A 27,244-nucleotide genomic window follows, 5' to 3' on the forward strand; every position below is an offset into this window, starting at 1 on the left:
ACGAACAACAGAGGAGAACCCTAAAAGAATGAATGACAGAAAACCGTTAGAAGCCCCCCTATCCCCACCTCCCACAAACAGCAGCAAAGCTTCAACCTCTCCCTACCCGCCACCCATTTCAGCAGAAAACATCAGCACCCACCACCCTCCAAGCAACAGCAAAGCCCACAAAGAGAGGTGATGATCTGCAGTCAACAAGAGCTGTTTATCCGACAGTTCAACATGCCACGGGCTCTCTCTCTCTCTCTCTCACTAACCAGGGACGGAGAGTTGTTACCCATTTCACAGAAAAAGGGGAGACCAAAAAACAGTCGCTGGTACCGGAGCTGTACAAGGGGTGATTGCTAAGTTCGTGATCTAAGGTTATACAGCTCTCGTTACGTGCACATGAAATTCAACCTTTGAGTGATTATGCAGAAAGTTTGAAGTTAGTAAATTTTGTGGTACTTCTATTTCAGATAATTGAAAATTGCTAGGTTTTCTAAAATTGACTCCTTCCACCTTTGGCCACGAACTTATCCATCATCCATTGTATGTCACACCCAATTTGTGTATCTGCTCATTTCATGTACCGCGTAACTTCATTGCCCCATTCATGTAGGGGGCAGGTACACAAAGTGTGTGTGTGTGTATAAATAAAAAAAATAGGGCTTCTTATAATGTCAAGCACTAAACCAAGATGAAAGAAATATATGAATTCCAAAGCTCCACAGAAATATAGTGATAGTTAAGACACTAACAAGATTATAGCCTATCACTACATTTCAGTGTATAACTGGTACAATAAAACATCTAAACAGGAATACAAGCAACACACACAAAATGCTGGTGGAACGCAGCAGGCCAGGCAGCATCTATAGGAAGAAGTACAGTTGACATTTCAGGCCGAGACCCTTCATCAAACTAACTGAAAGAAGGGCTAGTAAGAGATTTGAGAGGGAGAGGGGCGATCCGAAATGATAGGAGAAGACAGGAGGGGGAGAGATGAAGCTAAAAGCTGGAAAGTTGATTGGCAAAAGGGATACAGAGCTGGAGAAAGGAGGGGATCATGGGATGGGAGGCCTAGGGAGAAAGAAAGGGGGAGGGGAGCACCAGAGGGAGATGGAGAGCAGGCAAGAAGATATTGTGAGAGGGACAGAGAGGAAAAAGAGAGAGAGAAAAGGAAAAAAAAGGGGGGAAAATAATAAAGAAAGACAAAGAAAGAAAGGAAGGATGGATGGGGTCAGAAGGGGAGGGGGGGGCATTTACGGAAATTAGAGAAATCAATGTTCATGCCATCAGGTTGGAGGCTACCTAGATGGAATATAAGGTGTTGTTCCGCCAACCTGAGTGTGGCTTCATCTCGACAGTAGAAGAGGCCATTACTTTCAGAACTGCATTTGGACCTGGTTAGAAAATTTGAACTAGAAGCAGGTGAAACACAGCTTTTGTCACTTTTACTATTATCAGTCTCTTGTACATTACTCTTGTTACACCCCTCAGCTCGTTTAAGAAAGGAAGAAGTTAACATTGTTTGCTTAGAAGCCATAGGGTTGTTAGTGAGAAAAATATACTTTTGTATTAGCGAGTAATCCACGGACCACCACAGATGTAGCCTTGCTAATACGATTGAGTCAGGGCAGACAGCAGGGCCCGCAGTGCTTAGCAGTGTTCCTAAACAGGTATAAAAATAACAGAAATAAAGCAATAAGCTTTTTACACTTTTAGCCACCTAAATTGGAACCAAGTAATCAAGTATGAAAAAAGAACGTCTAATGAACTATTGCTAAAGCCATGAACATTGCTGAACATTGTCTCAAAAGCGGTAGGTGGGCAACTCTGCCTCGTACTGTTTCTCTTGCAGAAATGGTTGGACAGGAAGTGTACCTGTGAGTGTCGATACTCACAAAATCCTCACACGTTGGGTATTACATGGTTAGACCAATACAGATCCTGTTTAGTCTTTAAATATATAAAAAGTTAAAGAAGCTTGAATCTTTACAAAATTATTATCGTATCTATACGAATAAAAAAATATCGTATTTTGGAAGTGACAAATGTTAACGGGGAGGAGAGCAACCATTTGGGAGGTTTGGAAATGCGTTTTGTCTCGTTCATTGCCTCACTAAAATACTCTTTTTCCTATCAACACAAAGAGAAAAAGAGCCTCTTTCCAATCAACTGCAGTTGGTGGAGCTAGGCCGAGGGGTTGATCCCCTATTAATGATAGTTGAAATGACGTAAAACTAGCTTATAGCCTAGAAATGTTTTTTTTTCTCATTTGGCTTGTTAAAAAAAAACTAAATTCACTTTATCCAGGTGTAGAAGAGGATTTTGGATGATTACCTTGAATACTTTATCAAAATCAGGCCGAGCAGTGAATTTTTCTTTCATTATTTTTGACCTTTAACCTTAGGTTTCGATGTTCGTTCCTTGTTTAATATAGTTCCTACCTGAAATCCAATGGTACCCATTGGAAAGAACGGAAAAATGCTCACACTTGTATACAGTTGTCCCTCGGTTGGAGAGAGACTGAGGATCTGTGAAATGGCGGGAGGCTACATCAGAGTATGCTGGGAAAACAATGGGTTGAGCGAAGACAAATTTCACAAATACCTAAATAAAAAAGTCACAGCTCCTAGATTTCACCAAAAATGATCAAGTATCTTATCCGAATGTTATTAGTGGTATTTTTCCCCACCAGCCACCAACCCCTCTCCCCAACCCTCACTTCCATAAAGTTCCCTCTATTTGATATGCGGCCGCTGTTAAATTCCCTGCTTGTTTATTTTGACTTTTTTTTCACAGAGGTGCTAGAGCGGCGCTCCGGTGAGCTCCGGCAACACTGCACCCCTGGTTGTTACGATGTTACAATATGCTGCATCGCTTTTTATTTCAACAAAGAGTGATCTCTACAGATCAACCAGACGCCTCTTTTTCCATGATTACCTTGAAACTAATGGCATTATGATTACTAGATGCAAAGTGTTCCCCTATACAAACTTCTGTCACCTGCCCTGTCTCTTTGTTTAGTATAAGATCAAGTATTATACACTCTCTCCATTGGGACTTCTATGTTCTGAAACAGCATTTTGGAATGCACAATTTGAACGTTGAAGTGAATGGACCACAGACATACACTCAGTGGCCACTTTATTAGGTATCTATTGGTTTACATTCTAGAATTTATTTTCTTCTACAGAGGAAGTTGTTTCACTGAAGTTACATTTTTAACACATTGACAGCATTTGGATACCTCAGTTTAGTTGTGTTCACGAGACTGCATCAACACTAACTTATTCCACACGCATTCCAGCTGTGCAGTTTGATCCTGAAATAATATATTGGTTTGAAAATATGAAATGCATATAATAATTCAAAGCAAAACAGTAATTTCCAGACTAAAAGTAATAGATGCTCCCTGGCCTGCTGAGTTCCACCAGCATTTTGTGTGCAAAGGGGATTTCTTCTTTTTCTTTGTTACTGTGTATGTAATCAAAATGGTTTCTTTGTTTTGTTAAAAGTAGGAATGCTTCTTTGTTGCGAGAGAGTGCTGGAAGCTTGTTTGGGTGAAAATTTACTGATAACAAGAATTGTATTCCTTTGTAAACCAATTGGGATTAATGTTGTTCTTTCTTCTGAGTCTGCGAGCTATTGTTGGCGGGCTTTTGGGCAGATTGGCACGAGGGGGTGAGAGAGAGAGGACGCGATACTGTAAACTGGGCAAGGATCAGACCCCAAGCGGGGGTCTGAGGCCAGGAGGTACTCCGAGAAAATGGAATTATCTTGTTTCCATGTTCTCCGGCATCCAATAGATTTTGCTTTGCAATAGAGTTCACTCCAGATAATTTCTTTGGCTTGTCTAGAGCATTTGAATAAATATGTAATCTCTTTATAAGACAGTCATGAAGTTTCATCAGCCTATGGTCACCAAGCATTCCAAACTCATATAGAGCTATGAAATGTAAAGTTTTACTTAACTTGGGATCTAGATAGCACCTACGAATGGCTTTTCAATTAATACACATCACCCTTTCTTGTATAGCCCAGTACATCACAGGTAAAACACGTCCAATCATTGAGCACGTGGAATGCTGTTGCAGGAAAGCAGCATCCATCATTAGGACCCCTACCATCCAGAACATGCTCTCTTCTCGCTGCTGCCATTAGGAAGAAGGTACAAGAGCCTCAGGACTCACATCACCAGGTTCAGAAATAGTTATTACCCCTCAGCCATCAGATTCTTGAACCAAAGGAGAAAACTTCACTTGCCCCATCATTGAAATGTTCCTACAACTTGTGGACTCACTTTCAAGGATTCTTCATCTTATGTTCTTGATATTTATTGCTTATTTATTTATTATTATTGTTTCTTTTTGTATTTGCATTTTGTGACTTTTGCACTCAGCTTGAATACCCTAGTTGGGCAGTCTTTCATTGATTCTGTTGTAGTTATTATTCTATAGATTTGTTGAGTACGCCAACAAGAAAATGAATCTCAGGGTTGTATATGATATAAATGTACTTTGATAAAATTTACTTTGAACTTTGAAGTTCAAGCTTCACTTCTGCCCAGTTTATCACAGGCAAAGCTCTCCCCACCATTGAGCAATTGAATAAAGCACTGCCACAAGAAAGCAACATCCATTATCAAGGAACCTTCCCCCCTCCACCATCATCCAGGTCATACTCTCTTCTCACTGCTACCATCAGGCAGGAGGTACAGATATTTTAGCTCCCACACCATATGGTTCAGGAGCAGTTATATCCGATAACCATTAGGCTCCTGAACAAGCAGGGATAATTTCACTCACCTCAATTCTGAACTGATTCCACAGCCTACAGACTCACTTTCATGGACTCACTATTACTTGACGTTGAATAGAGCACAAAAGTCATTAAGATCTGAGGGATAACTACATTGTTAAAGATTTCAAACTGGACATTAAGAGGAGACCTTGTCTGTACTCAGCTGAATTCTGTACTGACTAGAAAGCAATTCCTAGTCAGTGCTGTATGTAAGCTTGAAGTTCTGCCTGATATCCTAAATGGTAGTTGCCAATCAACATTACTAAATTAGACCTCTGCAGGCATTTCATTCCTATTTTAGAAAACTTGCTGTGTCAAAATTGGCTTCTGAATTTCCTACTCTATAAAGATGATGTAAAAGGTATTTCATTTACTCTGGTGAACATCCTGAATGATTGTTAGATGCTTATATAAAGACAAACCATTCTGTTTGAAGCTGTCAACAGCTGTTGACAGCTTCTCTCTCTGATAAATATGTCAACTGTAAAATAGCTTCTCAAATATTAAGGGATTTGCAACTTTTCCACATGTTTATCTACCATCCCCTTATTTGTTTCAGCTACTGCCTTAGTAGCAAGTTTTCATGACTCTTCAGGTAAAAAAAAATTGCTGAATTCCTATACATTTCATGGTGAGTTATCTTGGGCCAAATGACCTAATTCTTCAGTATTGTCTATGGTCTTCTATAGCCTCTGTTGCGTTTGCCATCAGTGGAAACATTCTCTCAGTATCCATTATCACAATTCTTCATAGATATCATTCCTCCCTTCTTTTTCAATAGAAACTAGCCTCAGTATTTTCTTGATGCGTACGCTGTGACATGTAGAGCAATAGATGGTCTTTAGGATGAATCCATCAGGTTGAGCAGCATCCGTGGGGGTTGGATGGAATTGTAGACATGTTCCTGCTTATCACCCTCCATGTTCACCCTAACCCCCTTGACCTCACTCCACCTGTCTGTCCTTTTTTTCTCTCTTTGCTTCCATCCATTATCCTCCTGACTCTGCCTCCCAACTTTACCCCTCTCCTCTTCACTTAGCTCAACCTTCCCATTGTCCTTCACCCCTCTTCAGTACACTAATCATCCTAGGCTCCTGTCATACCACTCCCCCTCTCACACTTGGTCCTGATGCAGGGTTTTGACCAAAACATTGACAATTCTTATCCCCTCCACAGATGCTGCTCGTCTTGCTGAGTTCCTCCAGCAGATTGTTTGTTGCTTCAGATACTAGCATCTGCAGGTTCTTCTGTCTCTCACATTTAGAATTCAGTCACGGATAGGTTTCTTGAAGTGCAGAAGGTCTTGAATGGATAAATTTTAAAATGATTGAGGAATTAAGGCCTATGGAGTTCAAAGGGGGTCAGAATTTAGCATGATTTCTTTTGGTACACTGTGCTCTTCTGTTAGTGAATGAAGGTATTGAAATCTGTTTTGCAAAATATGCTATTGCTGGCAGCTATTCATTCACTCCTTTCCCCACAATTCACAGTGGACTTGCTGTATATGAACTTATTGACATAAGAAGTCTATGATTGAGCCTAAAATCTGATGTCCACTTTGTACTAATAGGTTATCTTCACCTAGCAAACTCTCCTATTATCTCCTAACAAGCAGACACTAAATATACATTCTTGAAAATAAACTCAAGTAAAGTAATATTCTGACTCTCATGTGGCCCCTGATAGTCTATGATTGGAACTCAATACTTCAAAGGACGTTGATCCCTGTTGGGTCCAATAGAACTCTCAGATAAAGTGTGCAACCTGGATATTTTATTTAACTTCTCACTGATAATGATTCTAAGCACATCGATAATGAACCACATACTGGTGAATAGGGTCACCTTGTCCTTGCAAGTAAAGAAATCCTTGAAGTGCGTTTTACAAAATGGATCATGAGAGTCACATGAGGGAGTAGAGGAGAGAAGTCTGATCATAAATATTCAAATACACATTATCTGAAATAAATTCTAAAGCAACTGATAATAAAATCATCACCTTTTCAGTTGGTATGATTTGTATCCCAGAATACAGATAAAAGATGGAAAGGGCATAGTAAGGTCACTAAACTTAAGTTTTACAGGTTTTTTTAAGTCTGGAGTCATACCAAAGAAGTTAATATTGTGAAATGCCACATTGGGAATGTAAATTAGGACAGATTTCTTATTTGTGCAAGTTAACATTGATGTGAACCCATTTATTACTTGCCACATGAAGGTTTTTTGAGTTACTCCCAGTTGTGTTGAAAAGATCCAGAATATTTTACACAACAGAAGTAAAGTAGTAGAAATAAAGGTCTACATCAGAATAGAAATTGATATCAAGTTGTTGGCCAATGAAGCTGTTCTTGTATTTTTTGGTTGTTTTACCCCACAAAGTACAGTACAATATGAATGAGCATGCTTCATATCAACTCACTTATAAAACAGAACATTTTTTAGCTTATGTATTTGAATTTTAAGAAAGTTGGTATGTAAAGGAATAGATGGAATGTTTGCTTGTCTTAAGCTGATGAAAAGTGAAGAGCATGTATTAAGATGAGAGCAGGGGACAGAGTGTATAACCTTTTTCAGACAAACTATTAGAATAGAGGTATTCTCAAATCCGTAACTAAAGAAATATTATTGTAACTGAAGTAATCATGGAATAGAAGAATATGACAGAAATAGGATAAAAATATTGGGAATTATTCACATTTTATGGTGGATGCTTGACAGAAGACATTATCGATTGGGGCAGGGTTAACAGTCGGTTTACAGTTGAAAATAATATCCTTGATTCGCTGCTGGTCTCTGTAATTATCTTGGAAAATGGTCTCTTCTTACAGAACATATAGTAGTGTTAAGGAGCCTAGTGTTTCCTTGAAAATATCACAGTGGACTTCTAGTCCAGTTTTTCTCCAGCTACTCTTTCAGCTACTCTACATGATCTCTTGAGTTCACGGACAGAATTGTTTAACCATGGTGACGTTTCACTACACGATCTCTTTTTAATCCTAAGTGGGGTCACCGTGTTCAAGTTATTGTTGAAAGAATTAACAATTTCATTTACTGATCAGTTTAAGTCACATGGGTCAGAGAAGCTAAGCAGCTCAAAGAATTTTAAGTTGTGTTGCAACATCAAGAAACCATTTTTTAACTGTAATTTCATCTGGGAATTTGGTTAAACCAAGAGGGGATCAAAAAGTACACAAAATCAAATATATTTTAAGGGTCTCAGTTGGTGTTTGTAAATTTTAAGGAAGAAATGCAAATGCTAGAGGACAGAAATGAATTAAAATCTATAAAGGGAAGTCATTATAGTTTCTTTGTTTATAACAGAAGTAAAAAGCTTAAGTTAGAGGCTTGAGAACAGCACAATAGCTCATGCGATGGTTCAACCAAATAATGGTCTTATCATACTAGATAAAATCCTTTGTTGAATGCAAAACTATTGCAAAGTTCACCAAGAAAATGTAGTGAGAAAACCATCTATTTTCCTCATCTAATACAATTTCATCAGTAGCAAGTAAGGTTTGGTTAGTCTTAGCTGCAGGGCTGAGGTGAGTTAGTGTGGTGTGTGGGGCTGTGATGGAGATGAAAGAGGCATGAGGGACTATTTATACTAAATGGTTCATTTTAATAAAGCAATTGATGTGAAAACTTGTAAATTAGTGTGAAGTGAAAGGTTTGTTTAGAATTGTACAAATAACAAACGGTGCCCAATTGCACAGATTTTGCAAATGTTAATCCAGATTCATGTTTTTGTTAATTTACAGTTTAATATTGCAAGAGAAAATTAGCTGAGTATTATTCATGAAGCAGCTGGAGAAAATCGTATTCTCTCTGAAGAGAAGTGAGCAGGGTCTGAGAGGATGTGTGTGAAAGGTGTAGAGGGGCCTTATAAAATCTCCATACACAGCTAAATTGAACCAGTTTGTTAAAAATTGCAACTACTTGATTTCTACAAACTTGTCATTTTATAATCTTTGGCAGTCAAGCTACTTGTATTTAGCTGTATTTCTCTTTTATAACCAAACTAAAGCATAGCCTCTGGGGATTGTACAATGTCAGTGAAGGAATGTTTTAAAACTTATTCTGCACAGAGACATCTTCACTATCAATCTAGGTCAATCACATTCAATGCAGCTGAACATTCTTCCTTGTGAGCACGAGGATACAGATGGTTATAAGACGTAAGAGCAGAATTAGGACATTTGGCCGATTGAGTCTGCTCTGCTATTCCATCATGCCTGATTCATTGTCCCTTTCAAACCCATTTTTTCTTTCTTCGCCCTATAACCTTTGACATCCTTACTAATCAAGAACTTGTCAACCACATCTTTAAATATACCCAATGACTTGGCCTCCACAGCCATGTGTGGTAATGTATTGCACAGATTCACCACCTTCTGACTAAAGCAATTTCTCCTCATCTCTGTTTGAAAAGTACGACATTCTATTCTGAGACTGACCTCTGGTCCTAGTCACCCTCATCATAGGAAACATCCTCCTCTATCCATTCTATCAAGGCCTTTAAATATTTAATAGGTTTTAATGAGATCCCTCCTTATTCTTCGAAATTCCAGTGAGTAGAATGTGAAGACTCCACACATACAGCCAGTGCTGGCAGCAGGATATTGAACCTGTGAGGCAGCAGCTGTACCAGCAGCACCACTCTGTTGTTCTTGATACACGTAAATGAATTAAATTGGTCATGATGCAGTATCAATTTATTCAGCTTAATGTTTGATTGATCCGGATTTATACAGAAGCAAACGTACAAATAACAAACTATGGCATCAAATAACCTCGGGCTCAGTGGGACATTGAATGTAGAGCTTGTAACAAGGGAGACTGGGGGGCAATGGATATCTTGACAAAGCCATAACTAATACTTAGCTGTGTAAAACTGATTGGATCTGTTTTACCCTGAGAAGATAGCCGTGCCCATTCAGATAAGAGTACAACATGATCATGTATTCTGCAACCTTCTACTCTGCACAGTGGCTGAAAAAATGAATCAAATGATGTTCTTTGGGTGGAATCTCAAAACTTCAAAGTATTTATAGTTCACTTGATTAAATTTCCAAATATTCAAGTAGATGTTGATGTAAACAATTTAATTCAAAGGTGGTTTATCTTCCTATTCATTTAATTTCATATCGGATTATTCAAATTTAGTTACAAATTTGGGTCACATTACTGAGAAGACGGTTTCCTGGATGCCAGAAGTAACCAGAGAATGTAATGACTGAAGTAAGAGTACACTCACTAATCCCTCTACAGGCACCAGTAGACCAATATCCTGATTTATTGTTAGTGTGAATGCTTTCAGTTGCTTTTGTGTTTTGTTTAATTGCTAATTAACTTGATAGATTGACAGTTAATTTTATATGAAATACTTTTGGGTGTGGGGAATCAAAGTATCTTATCCATAAACATCAACTTAGAAATCTTTGTAAAGTTGACTACCAATTTCTACCAATGAGTTTGTGAACAAAAAAAGTGAAAGGATCAACCATATCAGCAACCTAACTGTAGGCCACAGGTGGGATGCACTGTGAAGATCCTCTTACCTGACGATCACTCCAAAATTCTCTGTTGGCAGAGATAAAGAGTAGTATATAACCCTCGTTCAGGACATAAGGATGTGATCCTGCTTAATGGGTAACATGTTCAGCTCTCAATCAAACACAAAAATGCCAGTCAGCAACAATGAGTTGAGCACTAACATCTTGGTTGACTTTCCAGTGCAATGAAAAATATTACAAATCTGCAGGTGCTGGAAATCTGAAATGAAAACAGAAAATTCATCAAATATTCAGATCAAACAGCATTAATGGAAAGAGAAGCGATTCAACATTTTCAGGACTGAGATTCTTCATCTGGACTGGGAAAGGAAGAAAACAGTTTTTGTTAGCAGAGAGGATGGATAAGAAAAGAAAAATCAGAAAGCTTGTAACTCAGTGACCTAACATGGCAGTTCAGGAATTGTTGAGATCAGATTAAGCTTCTCTTTTTAATGTGTGGACACCTTCACTGAACTGATCATTGAACACAGCATTTGGACTTTCTTTCAAGAACTCTGCAACTTGTGTTCTCGGTTCTTTCCCCCCAATCTTATCTATCGATTTATCTATTTATCTATCTATTTAAAGTTGCTCGTTTCTTTTTCTATTTGCACATTTTATCAGTTTTTTTTGTGGTTTTTCATTGATTCTATTATACTACTTTATTGTACTGCAAATGCCTGCAAGAAAGTGTATCTAAGTAGTATTTTGTGACATATACGTACCTTGATAATTTTTTTTAACTTTGTGCATTTGTGTTGTAAAAGTAAGATTGTGGGACATACTAAGCAAGTCACAACGAGGTAGTGAAAAAAAACTGAGCCAAAATAGAAAGAGCAGGTTACCAATATCAAATTCTGCAGGTTACAATGTGCCCTAGGGAAGATAAGGTATCGTTCCTTAAATTTGGTTGGGCTTTATTGTACAGGTGAACACAGGTCTGAATGGCTGCTGACTGGAAATTTAAGATCACTCCTGCAAGCTTGAGTATAAGTGTTTCACAAAATGATTGCCAAATCTAAGTTTGGCTTCTTCTGTGTAGAGTAGGCAACATTATGAATGATGACTGATACACGACATTAGAAGTGCAGGTGAATCTCTGCTTCATTTGGAATTACTTTTTATTCCAGTATAGTATTAAGTATGTTAACCATTGTCTTGCATGTGAAATATTAAACTACGATTCCGTCTGCAGTCCAAGATCCCTTACAATTGGTAAAAATCCTGTTCATTGGATGATATATTTGCATCTTCTGTTTTACTTATAAGAAACAAATGTTACTCCATGTTGAAGAAAGGTTATAATCTAAATGATTTATTCACTAATAAAATAAAGTTATTTCAAACAGTTAATTACATTTGAAGAGAGAATTAACTGGATTTAGAAAACACCAAATTTGTTTCTCAGATATAGCTAATTAGACCTCTATTTCTAAACTTCCCTAGCTCTTAAGGAAGAGACACATAGGAAATGACATCGTTACAATTGTCTTTCAAGAGCCTGGAGCACTTCCTTTTACTCCCAGAAACATCCGATCCCACTTTCAACATGTGTTTGTCATTGTCAGAGTTCATAATCCATGTACTGAAAATGTCTGCTACAGGTAAGTGATCAATATCAATACTTTTAGATCCATTATTGATGTTTTTAACCTTCTCGTTCACCATCTATCTTTCCCAATGATACTTTATGTGCACACGTTGTTTTTAAGTTTCAAGTTGTAATAATCTACATTTGTTGCTTCATGATCAGCAAACACCACAGGAAATTAATAGTTGTATTCTTTTTAGGAGAAGGAACTTTACACAGAGTGGTAAAAAGATGAAACTCATTACCACAAGATATAGTTGTAGTGAATAGCAATGAGGTATTGAAGGGAAGATGAATAAATATGGTGGAGAAAGAAGTAGTGGGATACGTTAAACACAAGATGCTAAAGATCCAGAATAGCACACACAAGTGCTGGAGGAACTCATCAGGTCAGGCAGCATCTATGGAGATGAAAAAAGAGTTGTCGTTTCAGACAGAGATATTTCATCAAAACCTGATCAAGGGGCTTGGCCCAAAACATTGTCTCTTTATTCCGCTCTAAAGATGCTGCCTGGCCTGTTGAGTTCATCCAACATTTTGGTAGTAGGATATGTTGATTTGAGGCATGCGTGGGAGGTTTATAGAGGCTCTACAGTTCTGTACTAGAGCAGTCTCACAGCTCCAATGATCTGGGTTTGATCCTAACCTCTGATGCTGTCCGTGCAGGGAGCTTACACACTCTCCCTGTGAGTGTGGATTGCTTCAGATTCCAACCCCCGCCCCTACATAGTATTCCAAAAACAAACAGGTTGATAAGTTAACTGGTCTCTATAAATTGTTCATGACAGAATGTCAGAATGTGAGAGAAGTTGAGGGAAGTATGGAGAGATTGCAGAATATCAGTGGGGAAATGGGCTTAATTTGTGAACTGTCACAGAGGAGATTCAATGTTGTATGGAAAGATCAATATAGATTTATTGGGCCAACTGGCCTGTTCTGCTGTAATATGATTCTGTGATTGGACAAAGTTTAGAATAGAATGAATTAAGTTAAATGGGCTGTATCTAAACTTTCCTTGCACACAGTGGTAAGACTATCAGAAATGGTTACAGCAATTTCAACCTTAAACGACAAAGGAGGAAGGCCACTGCTGTACACATCTGGATGTTAGGAAAATTTACAATGGATTGTAGGATAAGCTTTCCAAACAACTAAGTGGATCAGAAATATGAATGGAGCAAATACAGTACAATGCAAGAGGATTGGCCTATTCCCAAGAAGAAATAGATCTTAGTGGAGTGGAGTAGATTGCCTGGAATTAGACCATAGAACTTAAGAACAGAAGTAGACCATTCAGCCTGTTGTACCTACTCTAGCATTCCATCTTAGCTGATTTCTTATCCTTCTCAGCTTCATTCTCCTGCTTTCTCCCCATATCCATAACTGATCAAAAAATTATCAATTGAACTTTAATATATCCAATGACTTGGCCTCTGCAGCCATCTGTGCCAATGAATTCCACAGATTCATCACTTTGTGGCTAAAGAAATTCCAACTTAGACTGCAGAAATGTTGCAGATAAGAAAAAATTAAACTGATCCATAGAACAAAAGACTGATGTAGTGCTACAAAAGTGCTAAAAGGCAAAGTGAGGACTGGTGTTGGAACATAGTTTTTTTTAGCAAGAATGATACTTGGAATAATCTTCTGCAAATTCATTGAATATAATTGTAAATTCAGAGATAGTTGGAGAATGTTAAGTGTCTTCTGAACTTAACTGCAGAGTCATAGTAAAGTACAGCCTATCTAGACCATGCTAAACCATTTAATCTCCCTACTCCCAACAACCTACATTGCAACCATAGCCCTACATGACCCAACCATCCATGTACCTGTCCAAACATCTCTTAAATGTTAAAATTGAATTCACATGCACCCCTTGAGCTGGCAGCTCATTCCACATTCTCACGATCTCCTGAGTGAAGAACTTTCCCTCATGTTCCCCTTAAATTTTTTGGCTTACTCTTTTAACCCATGACCTCTAGTTGTAGAATCATCCAACCTCAGTGTAAAAAGCCTGCTTGCATTTACCGTATCCATAGCTCTCATAAGTTTGCATACCTCTATCAAATCTCCTCTCAATCTTCTATGCTCCAAGGAATAAAGCCCTAACTTATTCAATTTTTCCTTATAATCAGTTCTTCCAGTCCCAGCAAAATGTTGTAAAATGTCTCTGTATTCCTTCAACCATATTAACATGTTTCCTGTAAGTAGATGACCAATACTGCCTCACCAGTGTCTTGTGTAACCTTAATATAAACCCTGTAAGCACAACCCTGTGCTTACTACAAATTTCTGCTATCTCCTTGCAAGTTTGCTCCTCCAATTCTCACTCCCCATTAGGTGGTCTATAATACACCCCTACAAATGTTACTACACCTTTCCCATTCCTCAATTCCACCCAAATAGTCTCCCTAGATGAGCCCTCTAATCTATCCTGCCAGAGCACAGCTGTAATATCTTCTCTGACAAGCAATGCAATAGTTACAACATCATATTTCCAGGTATCAATCCATGCTCTAAGCTCATCCACTTTTCTTACAATGCTCCTAGCATTAAAATAAATGCATTGAAAATTGGCCATTTCCTTGTTCCCCATTACTACCTCTCCAGCATCATTTTCCAGTGGTCCGATATCCACTCCCACTTCTATTTTATTCTCTATATATCTGAAAAATCTTTTGATATCCTCTTTGATATTATTGGCTCACTTACCTTCATATTTTATCTATTTCCTCCTTTGGACTTTTTAAGTTGTCTTCTGTTGTTTTTTAAAAAATTTACCTATTCCCTGATTCCCACTAATGCCCTCTCTTTTGCTTTTATGTTGTCTTTCACTTCCCTTTTCATCCACAGTTATGTCATCCTTCCTTTAGAATATTACAACTTCTTTGTGATGTATCTATCCTGCACATTTTGAATTGCTCCCAGAGACTCCTGCCATTGCAGTTCTGTCGTCATCCCTACTCGTGATCCCTTCCAATCAACTTTGGTCATCTCCTCTATCATGCCTCTATAATTCCCTTTACTCTACCATAATACTGATATATCTTACTTTAGCTTCTCTTTCTCAAATAGTAGGGTGAATTCTAATATATTAATGATCACTGCCTCACAGGGATTTCTTTACCCTAAACTCACTAGTCAAATCCAGTTTATTACCTAACACCCAATTCAGAATAGTTTTTCCCCTAGTAGTTTCAACCACAAACTGCTCTAAAAAGCTATCTTGTGGACATTGTATAAATTCTCTCTTTTGGCATCCAGCACCAATCTGATATTCCTAATGTATCTGCATATTGAAGCCTCCAATGACTATTGTAACATTGCCTTTTGACATGCGCTTGCTATCTCCCCTAGTAGTTTGTACTCGTCATCCTGACTGCTGTTTAAAGGTCTTCATAAAATTCCCATCAGTTGCAGTTTCTTCACTCTATCCACAAGGATACGACATCTCCCAATTTTATGTCACCTCTTTCTAAGGATTTAATGTAGTTTTTTACCAAAAGAGCCATGCTGTCCCCTCTGCCTTCCTGACTGTCCTTTCAATACAATGTGCATCCTTGGACGTTAAGCTCCCAACATCTCCTAATTTTCTTTCAGCCATGATTTAGCGGTGCCCACAACATCATACCTGCCAACTTCTAACTGTGCTACAAGATCATCTACTTTATTTTGTGTACTGCATTTATGCAATGTTGAGGAAAAGAAGGAATCTGACAGGAGAGGAGAGTATTATATGGGAGAAAGTGAAAGAAAAGGGGCACCAGGGAGGAGATAAGAGGCCATAAGAGGAATGGATGAACAGGTAAGGAGGAGGGTTAAAATTACTACAGGAAAGAGAAATTGAAGTTCGCGCCATCAGGTTGGAGGCTACTTAGATAGAATATGAGGTGTTTCTCCTCCAACCTGAGAATTGCAGTGTAAATAGGTTCCCATCCAGAGATGTAATCTTCATGCAGCAACACCCAGCAAGCGCAAAGTGCAGCATCAACCACATTGCAAGATCTTTCTGAGCTTGCAAATTCTTTAATTTCATCATTCGAGAGATGGAGCTATAGAGCACTATGGCGCAGGAACAGCCCTTCAGTCCATCCAGTTCATGCTGGACTATTATTCTGCCTGGTCCCAAAGACCTGTAATTGGACTATAGTAATCTGTTCCCTTCCCATCCATGTATTTACAGAAGCTTCTCTTAAATGTTGAAATTGAACCATTACTTCCACTGGAGGTTTATTACACACTTTCACCACTCTCCAAGTGTATAAGTTCCCTGTCATGTTTCCCTTAAATATTTCAACTTCCAACCTTAACACGAGTCAGTTCTAATCTCATCCAACCTCAGTTGAAAAAAGCCTGATTACTTTTCCCCTATCTTTACCTCTCATTCTCCTAGGCTCTGAGAAATAAAGTTCTAACCTTCAACCTTTTTCCTATAACTCAGATCCTCAAGTCCTGGCTACAATCTTGAAAATATTCCTCTGTGCTCTTTCAATCTTATTGATACCTTTCCTGTAGGTAGGTGATCAGAACTGTACACAATACTCCAATGCCGTGAAAAATTCCTCAGAAACTTATCTGGATCCTGTGTATTGGCATAGAAGTTCTGAGAGCTCCACAAAGGACCTAATTTCAAAGCATACTGGTGTCACAGGCTGAGAACTTTACTGTTATTGCAGTATTGTATCTAATTTTCAAAAAGGTTCTGATGGAGTGGAACTAATTAACATGATAAGTAAATGGTAAACTGTTAAACCTATGTTCCATACATTCCAGAACAAAGATTACTCCAATCAAAGAGATTGACCTCAACATAGGCATCTCCACCCCCCCCCCCACAAAGGTAGAGTGTTCCTATGAAACTTTTCTTAAGCCGAAATGGTGTAAAGGTAAAGGTAATATAATGGTTCATTATATGGGAAAAATTTTCGTAACAGCGAAAATCCTCTTTGTAATGCAAAAACAAGTTACTAATGTAGGTCTTTTGTAAAAGCGAAGTGGCATAAAGCGAACATTCGTAAAGCAGGGTGCACCTGTACATGGGTGCATGTTTGGATGTTGACCTCTGCACTAAGATAAGGGTGGAGGTTGGGTGGGCACCTTCCAGGCCTCTTCTGTTCAAATTCAGGAATGTTTGTGCTATTGTGGGCAGTGCGACATGAGTTTTACATTATAAAAGGCAGATGTTGATGGTGAGATTCACTGTTACCTGCCAATAGGAAGAAAATGAAATTAATAAATAAAAGTGGGCAGGTATGGAGACTGAATCCTGACACCATTTGTTATAGATAGGGATCAAAGACTTGAATCCTTAATGACATCATGAGAGATAAAAGCAGAATTAGGCTATTCAGCCCATCAAGTCTGTTATGCCATTCGATCATGGCTGATTCATTTTCCCACTCAACACCATTTTCCTCATAACCTTTGACCCTGCCTTTACCAATCAAAACTTATCAACCTCTGTTTTAGTCATACACAGATTCATTACCCTCCAGCTGAAGAAATTCCTCTTCAGCTCTGTTCTAAAGGGATGTCTTTGTATTCTGGTCTTAGGCTCTCCCACTATTGGAAACATTTTCTCCACATCCACTCTATCCAGACCTTTCAGCATTTGGTAGGTTTCAATGAGATCTCTTCTTGTTCTTCTAAACCCAAGCAATTACATCAAAGACTCCTCAGATGTTACCTGTTTCATTGGTGAGATTATTAAGGGGAAGTGGAGACAGGATTGAACCTGAGGATCAATGTAAGAAGTACAAATAGGAGAGTTGGACCCAAAAACCAAAAAGAGGTTCCTCTTCAGCATTTCTCAGCTAAAGCTGCTCTTTCCTAATGAGTCCCTAATTAGCAGGGTCACAGGCCAGAGCCCTGTGGGCCTACGCATTAATCCAGAAAATCGAAATAATGTCACAGCACTTAGAATATTAATAATATTAAAGGTGAGAAGTGGTTCATAAAACTAGTTATCAAATGTGCCAGTCTTTCAATGATAATCACAATTTTCACAGAAAATGCTAAGATTCTGCCAGATCAGTGAGTTGTACGTCTCCAAGTGCAAAGAACCATTACAAGATTTCTTTTTATATGTTTGTTTGAATTACAATACGGATGAAGCAAATTAGAATCAGATTTAATATCACCTGCATATGTCATAAAAATTTTTGTTTTGCAATACATAATAAAAGCTATAAATTACAATAAGTACAGTCCCTTTAAAAAGTATTCACCCCCTCCTTGTTTTACAACATTGAATTAATTGATTTAATTTGGCTTTGTTTGACATTGATTAACAGAAAAATACTTTAGTGGCAAAGTAAAAACGGATCTCTACAAAATTATCTTAATTACAAATATTAACCACAAAATAATTGACTGCATAAATATTCACCCCCTTCAAAAGTCAATATTTAGCAGATGCACCTTTGGCAACCTTTTAAAAGAGTCCTAGATGCTGAGTAGGATAGTGCTCATGATGCATCTGACTGAGTTTACAGCTTTATGCAACTTTTTCTGATCCTGTGCAGTGGCCCCTCTGTACCAGACAATGAAGTAACCAATTAGAATATTCTCCATGATACATCCGTTGAGAAATATGCTGGTGCCTTTGTTGACATCCCAATTCTCCTGATATCCCAGATGAAATATAGTTGCTGAATCTTTGTAATTGTATCAGAGTTGATGACACCCAGGAACATGAAACTGCTCACTCTGCCACTTCTGATTTCCCAATGAGGACTGCTGTGTGTTCCCTTGTTCCTCAGATGTTACCCGTTTCATTGGTTCCCTTGACAATCAATTACTTGATATTAACCATATTATTCAGTATTATTCATTCACATATAGTACAGCTAAGAGAAAAACTTTACCCACTGTTGAATGAGTAAAGATGAAGGAAAATTAAATTGAAGAACAATTGATTACTTTTCAGCTGCTTTAAGGGAAAGAGCTAAGTAGATGCACTAAAATATGGCATGAAATCTCCAGCTGTTAACTAAAGAAGGGGAAGAAAATACTTGAGAAGCTATGAATGTATTACTAAAAGTAAAAGATCAGTATATGCATCAAATGTATCAATTAATGCTATTTTCAGAATTTGTTTAGCCATGTATGATAGTTTCAAAATCTTCTTGTCACTAGTAATTAGAAAGTGTTAGCTGATCCAAATCTAATTAACTTTGCTTGGAATTTGTGGAATGTGGAGACCAGCATTCCAGAACAAAAAAATTATTTACAAATTGTTTACCCCCTGATATTCTTAGCATTGAAACTTGGGTTTATATAGACTCCGTATCATGACAGTTGTATGTATTTTCTCTACTCATGTTTTCCTTGATAAAATCATACTGTACTTCCTGTATTTTGAAACTGTGACTACAAATCTGATGTACTGTCTGTTTAACCACACACAGTGTGGCTGTCTCCAGGTCTAAAGATGTACCACCATTTGGCCCACCCATTCCCAAAGGAGTCACCTTTCCCAAATCAGCAGTGTTCAGGGACTTCCTACTTGCCAAAGTTATCAATGCAGAAAATGCAGCACACAAATCAGAGAAGTTCCGGGCAATGGCCACCAGAACAAGGCAGGAGTATTTGAAGGATCTGGCAGAAAACTTTGTAACTACAGCTACAGTTGACTCTTCTGTGAAATTCAGCTTCATTACACTTGGGGCAAAGAAGAAGGAGAAGACAAAGCCCCGGAAGGATGCGCAGCTGTACAGCTTTGGAGCCATTGTGTGGAACGTTATTGCTCGGGACTTTGGCCAATCTAGCGATATTGAATGTCTTCTTGGAATCTCCAATGAATTCATTGTGCTTGTAGAGCAAGACTCCAAAAATGTAGTGTTTAATTGCTCATGCAGGGATGTAATTGGCTGGACCTCTGGATTAATGACTATAAAGATCTTTTATGAAAGAGGAGAATGCATCCTGCTGTCTGCCATGGAAAACTGTGCAGATGACATCAGGGAAATAGTACAGAGGCTTGAGGTAAGATGAATGCTTTTAATGCCATCTGCTAAATTTATTATGATTTTCTCTTATGTGATAAGTTTGGATGCATATTCTGCAAAAGGTTTGGTGCCTTATAGTCTTTTAATACTAAAATAAGATTCAGTCTAAAATGTTGAAATAATTTGCAGTAATTAATTTATTTTGGGAAAATTGTTGATTTAACAAATTTTCTTTGGACCAACATATAGTTTCTAGCTTCAAATATTTTCAGTGAAAGAATATATACTTCAATGGAAGAGACAAGTTTTTGCTCAATAGATTGTATTATTTTTCTCATCACCCCTTTTTTGTGTTCGAGTCCTAAATATTACCAGTGTTAATGTTAATAGCAAATGCCAATAGCAATATATGCATCATTCCACAACCTTCTATCTCCTGTTTCTAACTGCTTTTGCAATATATTGATTAGCTTAGCTATTACAAATGTTAGTGTCATTGTTTCAGGTATGAGATTTAAGAGAAGCTTCTATGTGGTTAGGACAGGTATAGGGGGCTATGATCCAGATGCAGATCGATGGGACAGGGCAGAATAATAGTTTTGCATGGACTGTATGGGCTGTTTCAATGCTGTATGATCCTTTGAAAAAAATTATCGCACCAAGGATATAGGTAAATGTTTTCCCAAAGTGTTTTTTAACTATCTGGAAATTGTTCTAGTAAAACTTGCCTTCAACCTTAATATTTTTGTAGTATTCTTGTACAGATGTATCACACTGTCTTTCCTCTTTCTTTTGTCGCTGTCTCTTTATTTATCTTCTCTTCCAATTAGCCTCTAGCTTTTCCTATAATTTTCTGAAAAGCTGAGCAAAAGCTGCCAGATGCTATTGAAAGCAAGCATTTAAGCCTTCTGAATGGGAAATACGGTGCACTATGCTGCTGATGGTTCACGTCTGAGAATTGATGAAATAGTATCACACAACAAAAATAAGCCATGCAGATTAACTGTTTTGAGTACAGAATGTCTTTTAGAGTTTGCAATTCAGTTTTCTTACAATTTATTATGAGTCACCCAATTTTCATTAAGTGCATTTCAACAGATCATCACTTTAGGACATGGACAAAAATAAAACAAATCAGTAGAAATAATCAATCAGTTATATTTATGAGGTTTTAAAGATATAAAATTTTGTTTTGAATCTTACATTAGACCTTTTTTAAAAAAAAAAGAAATTCCAGGTAGGAAGGGAAAATTGCGGTAGAAATTTTTTTCAAAAAGTAGTTATTGACTAAAACCAAAAGACATGGGAATGGAATTAGGCCATTTGGACTATTAACTCTGCACCACGATTCCATCATAGATGATTTATTATCCCTCTCAACCCCATTGCCCTGGTTCTCTCTGTAATTTTTGATGTCCTTAGGAATCAAGAACCTATCAACCTCTACTTTTAATATACACAATGACTTGGCCTAAGCAGCTGTCTGTGCATTGAATTCCACAGATTCACCACTCTCTGGCCGAAGAAATCCTTCCTCCTCTCTGTTGTAAATGGACGTCCCTCTATCCTGAGGCTTTGTCTCTGGTCCTATAATTTAATTGATCTGATTTGATTTCTTACATCCTTCACATACATGAGGAGTAAAAATCTTAACGTTGTGTATCTATCTAAATGTGCCATGTGCAATCATAGTAATTTATAATCATTTATAATAAATAGAACAGTCAATGTAATATAGAGTACACTCAAATCAGCGTGAGTTCATCAGTCTAATGATCTAGTGGAGGAAGCTGCCCAGAGGCTGTTGGTCTTGGTTTTAATCCCCAATGATCCAATGGGCCCTTTTTTTTTTAAACAGCTGTCCTTGTAAATATCCTGAATCATGGTAAGTTCATAACTACAGATGCACTGGGTTGTCCGCACTACTCTCTGCAGAGTCCTGTGATTATGGGAGGTACAGTTCCCATACCAGGCAGTGATGCAGCCAGTCAGGATGCTCAATTGTGCCCCTGTAGAAAGTTCTTAGGACCTGGGGACCCATACTAAACTTTCTTAACCATCTGAAGTGAAAAAGGTGCTGTTGTGCCTTTTTCACCACGCAGCTGGTGTGTTCAGACCATGTGAGGTCCTCAATGATGTGGATGCCCAGGAACTTGAAGCTGTTTACCTTTTCAACCCCAGATCCATTGATGTCAACAGGGGTTTGCCTGTTTCCATTCCTCCTGTAATCCACAACCTGCTCCTTTGTTTTTGCGACATTGCAGGAGAGGTTGTTTTCTTGACACCACTGTGTCAGAGAGATGACTTCTTTCCTGTAGGACACCTCATTATTGTTTGAAATAAGGCCAATCAATGTAGCATTGTCAGCAAATTTAATTAGCAGATTTGAGCTGTGGGTGAAAATACAGTCATGTAGTGACTTCCTCAGTACTGGAAACATCCACTATATCTAGACCTTTCAAAATCTGATAGATTTTAATGAGATTCTTTCCCCCTCATTCATCTAAACTCCAGCGGGTACAGGTCCAGAACCATCAAACTCTTCTCATGTATTAACCCTTTCATTTTTGGGATCATTCTCATGAACTCCCTGGACCCTCTCCAATGCCGGCACATCCTTTCCTAGACAAGAGGCTCAAAGGTGCTCATTGTTTGGCAAGAAGCACTTGAAGAAACTTCCCCAGCACCTTCTATTTTTACAGAGAGTGAATGATAGATAGTTGATGTCAGTCATTAATTTGATTGCTTCTGAGATATCCAAGGGGAATTTCCCAAAGCTTTTTATCTTGATTTTGCTGCAAGTTTTATTAGCTCTTGCTTTGGTTGATGAATGAAGTTATGTACCTCCACTGATATCAAATAGCTTGATGATTTGTGTGGACAGCATCTCCTTAGTATCATCAATCACTGTAATGAAAATTTAGAGAAATGTAAATGAGGATCACAAGGATCCTATTATTGCTTTTCCTGTTTACACTTGCGTTATGTTGACAATATTATGCAGTAAAGGCACTTTCCTGGATAAGGCTGCTTGCATCATTTCAGAGTTTGCTTTGATCTACTTTTATTATTTAAAATGTATTTCTTACTAATTAACAACTTTCTCATTTATATTTTAAAATGTGCAAGTGCTTTTTGTCTCTGCCCTAGATTCAGATTCTTTGTTGTCTATTCTGGAAATGAGATCCACATTAAAGAAATATTGTTTCTGACAGGTACCTCTGCAGACATTGTGACTTGGGTCACCAAAGATTGACGTGATGCTGTGAATCCTCTTAATGGGTGAATCTGTGTGCATCACAAATGAATCTGGGGGTGTTTTGAATTTAATTACCATTGGGGAAATAGATACGGTATATAACTACCAGCCAGTCTGGCCATTTCATATTGAAGGAAACACTGCAGTGATCTTCTGGTTTGTTTACTGACATGTCAAGTCATTTATTTTTCAAGGACTGAATGGTTTTCCACAGAATACTGATTGCTTAGAGGCATTGCACAGTATAATGTTCTATTGGTGTGTTTCTGAAACTTGACTCTCAATCATTGATTTAGTGGCTTCTATATTTTCAGGTTTGCTACTTGCAATTAGCAGTTGTGATGCACTTTTCTTGGGGAACTGTCGCAGCTTAATACTTGGGATGTCATACAACAACAGCTTGCGTTTATATAAATGTCTTCAAATTAACAGCATACCACAGATGGATATAGGGAATGCAGGCGTCAATTGAGTCAGAGATGGAGATGTTGAGGGAAGTGATTAAAGCTCAGTGAAAGGCTTATACTTGTACATTTATTGAAAGCAGTGAAGCAGAATGTTTAAGAAAGGAGATCCAGAAAAATAGGATTTGACTGTTTAGAGGAACAGCTGCTGATGGTAGGAAAGAAGGAAGTAGAAAAGAGACGTGAGTCAAAGAATCAAAATCTTCAGTTGTGGGAATCACAAAGGTTTGTGTAGAGACGGCTAAGGTGACAGTGGAAGGATGCAGAAACAAGAATAATGAACATCATTTATTGGGGGTGGAAAACTAATTAAATTCCTGGGGGATAAAAGACTAGTAACATCATGAAGGATCCCTCCCATTCTGCTCATGGACTGCTTGTCCCATTCCCTTCAGGGAAGAGATATGTAGCATCCTTGCCTGGACCACCAGATTCAGAAACAGTTATTTCTCTAAGGCCGATCAACACCTCCACCCACTAGCCCACCCAACTGCACACACCCCACCATCACCACTACTTCATAATTTCCTGTCAGGGTCATCTTATGTACAGATGCTCTTGTGCCTAGCGTCACTTTATGCACATACTTTACAATCAATCTATCTATATATAGTAGGCTATCTTAAGTATTTATATTTTTATTATTATTGTGTTCTTTATCTTATTGTGTTTTTTGTGCTGCATCAGATCTGGAGTAACAATTATTTTGTCCTCCTTTATGCTTGTGTACTGGAAATGATATTAAACAAAAGTTAGAGTTTTGTTAAAATAAATGTAATCATCCAGTAATTTCAATTTTGATATGAATACAAGATGAGTGAGAATCTAGTGCAAAAAAATCAGTTATAAATTGAAGGAAACAAGATGTAAGCAAGTGCAATGGCTGAACAAGGATCCTTTTAATGCACTTTGTACATGTAGGAAAACAGTGTGTTCAGAATACATAGATAACTACAAGGCGAAGTAGGACAAAGTTGCCCTAGTAGCAAGGTTTCTTGTAACCTTGGGCCCACAGCTTGGGAATCTCTTTACAAGAAAAATTCAGGAACATTAAAGCTTTAGTGCTATCTCCATAGGTGAGATAACAGGGGTTTTATTTGAACAAGTTTGAATGGTTTGAATGTTCTAAATGGAAAGTATGTTCCCGGATGCAGTGACCTGGCCTTGATCCATGAAATCCACAAGCCTGAATGAATGAACTGTTTCACTCAACCCTAAGGTTATTTTTTTGGTCAGCTGGTACTTGTAAATTATGCCTGATTTGTGTCATTTTTTATATATACTTAATGAAGTGTTCAGTGTTATAACTTAATGTAACAACTCCCTGACCACCTTCCCAAGCTATATTGGTAGGTGTTAAAAATACATAGTTGGTAACATGTTCAGTTTATCAACACTTGTCGATGAATTTATCCATGCAGCTGATAGTTGAATTTAGAAGTTGTATATGAGAGATATTTTTAATGTGCTTTCTAGACTTGGAGATTTAGTGGTGAAATGGGGGTGGAATAACTTAAACTTGGCTAATACAGTATCTGTTGTCCAAAGCTTAGGAGAGAAAATTAATCAGCATGACAGAATGCTAATCTCAAATGTTCAAAGTTCAAAATAAAAATTATAATCAAGAATGTGTGTGCCACCACATAATTGCCCGAAATTCATCTTCTGGCAGGCATTCACAGTGGAACAAAAAAATACAATAGTGTCATTGGAAAAACTACACACAAATAAAGACTGACCAACAATCAATGTGCAAAAGAAGACAACTTGGGCAAATATGCAAATACATACAGTAGGGAGAGTGAGCAGATAATCAGAGTTACAGGGAGGTAGTCACCCTGAAGATGCAAGAGGAGAGTAGCTAAATGATTGTCAGGAGAAATGGAAATACAAATAGACAGTTAGAGCCGAGCATCGCTGTGGCTATTCCCCTTAAAATCAAAGTTTCTAAGAATATACATTAAATTTTTCTGATTTCTCCTTAAAAAAATAGCCCTTAGAGTCTATTAAATTTGGTAAATCTATTTTGCAGTTAGTCCTGTGCCAAAATAGGTTGTAGGTGAGGATTAATTCAAGTGTGGCTTCAAGTTTATTCTTATGTGATTGTACAAATATAGACCAAATGGAACAACAATGTTCATCCAGATTACGGTGCAGCCACAAAACATTTAGCACACACAACACAAAAACCAAATTATTGCCATAAATAAGCTACTAACATACAATTCAAAATGCAAGTAATCCAGTACAGTAAACAGCTTGCTGCCCAAGTGTCAAGACCTTGATGGAGGAAGGGTATCCATTAGCCCAACAGCCTGAGGGAAGAAGCTGTTACTCAGTCTGGCAGTCTAATCCTGATGCTCCTGGCAGTAGTGGGTCAAAGAGATTGTGGGATGGATGGTCTCAACAATTCTTCAAGCCAGTAAATGTAACAGATAAGGGGGAGGATGACCCTCTATTTTGACATTTACTGGGTGAGTTTGGAGTCCCTATGAGACTAAAGTTTGGGAGGTGGATTAATATGCAGCAAATCTTTCAGAGAATATGGGAGTAATTAGTGCTGAGAACATCTGAGATGGAGATAAGTCACTCAGTTCCAATACCGAGGGAGGAAATTCATGAAAATATTTTGATGAAAGCTTTCTTTAAAGTTGTATTTGGGTGGGATTTAAAAAATGAAGATTTTAGGATATTAGTAAAAAGATGAAGTGGTTAAAGGAAGCATTAGGTTAGGGATGTAGGCGGGTTTTGTTCATTCAGTCAAGACCTCCTCCTCAAATTAGTTGGGGCAATACATGGCATTGAGACAGAAGTATGTATTTTGCTGAAAGGCAGGCCTCTTGGGCCTTCAAGACTGTGCATCATTAAATATGATATAGAACTATATAACACAGTACAGGCCCTTCAACCCACTATGTTGTTCCAACCATTTAACCTACTCAAAGATCAATCTAACACTTCACATAGCCCACTATTTTGACTTACTTTCAGCCTCAATTTTGTGCCAGTTGCCATTACCCTCAACTCCCTGATGTTACCTATTGCTTATTTAATATTTCAGCAATATTTACCGTAGATTCCGGACTACAGAGCGCACCTGATTAAAAGCCGCACGCTCTAATTTTAGAAAGAAAATCAATTTTGTACTTGTACAAGCCGCACCGAATTTTAAGCCGCAGGTGTCCCACGTTGTAATATGAGATATTTACACAGAAAGATATTACACGTGAGGATTTTTTAACTTTTAATTAAATCCGTATGGTAACATAAACAAATATATATTGCAAATGCTTTTTTTCGAACAGTGCCTGTAACACAGCTACTTTTAAATATACATACGTATCGGTAACACACAAATTACATTGCGTATACTTTTTTACTGAACAGTGCACGAACAACATTCCAATATCTCCTAACGACTGGTAAAAAAAATATATATACTGCAGCCTACCAGGAAAAGTTATTGATCGTCTTCTTCATCTTCCTCCTGCGCACTAAAACCATCAAAGTCCTCTTCTTCAGCGTCCGAATTGAATAAAACCTCAGGATCTCGTCACTCACTTCAGTCTCTTCATTGTCGCTCTCACTTGAGCGCACACGGTCCTCTTCATCACGCAGCAGTCCAGCCTTTCGAAACCC

The 27,244-nt window shown here is 38.0% G+C and overlaps 1 protein-coding gene across 4 annotated transcripts in view; it reads left to right on the forward strand.

Moving 5' to 3' along the window:
- The window catches only part of LOC132400777 (signal-induced proliferation-associated 1-like protein 2), a 503,978-nt gene that overhangs the window by 282,761 nt on the left and 193,973 nt on the right, over positions 1-27,244 (forward strand). For all 4 annotated transcript variants that reach the window (XM_059982129.1, XM_059982126.1, XM_059982128.1 and 1 more), the window contains 2 exons: positions 11,786-11,943; positions 19,343-19,919. In XM_059982129.1, coding sequence (XP_059838112.1) covers positions 11,786-11,943; positions 19,343-19,919 — 735 coding nt within the window. The remainder of the gene's footprint in view (positions 1-11,785; positions 11,944-19,342; positions 19,920-27,244) is intronic.

This window comes from Hypanus sabinus, chromosome 10 (genome assembly GCF_030144855.1).
Source record: "Hypanus sabinus isolate sHypSab1 chromosome 10, sHypSab1.hap1, whole genome shotgun sequence".
In the NCBI taxonomy this organism is placed as follows: Eukaryota; Metazoa; Chordata; class Chondrichthyes; order Myliobatiformes; family Dasyatidae; genus Hypanus; species Hypanus sabinus.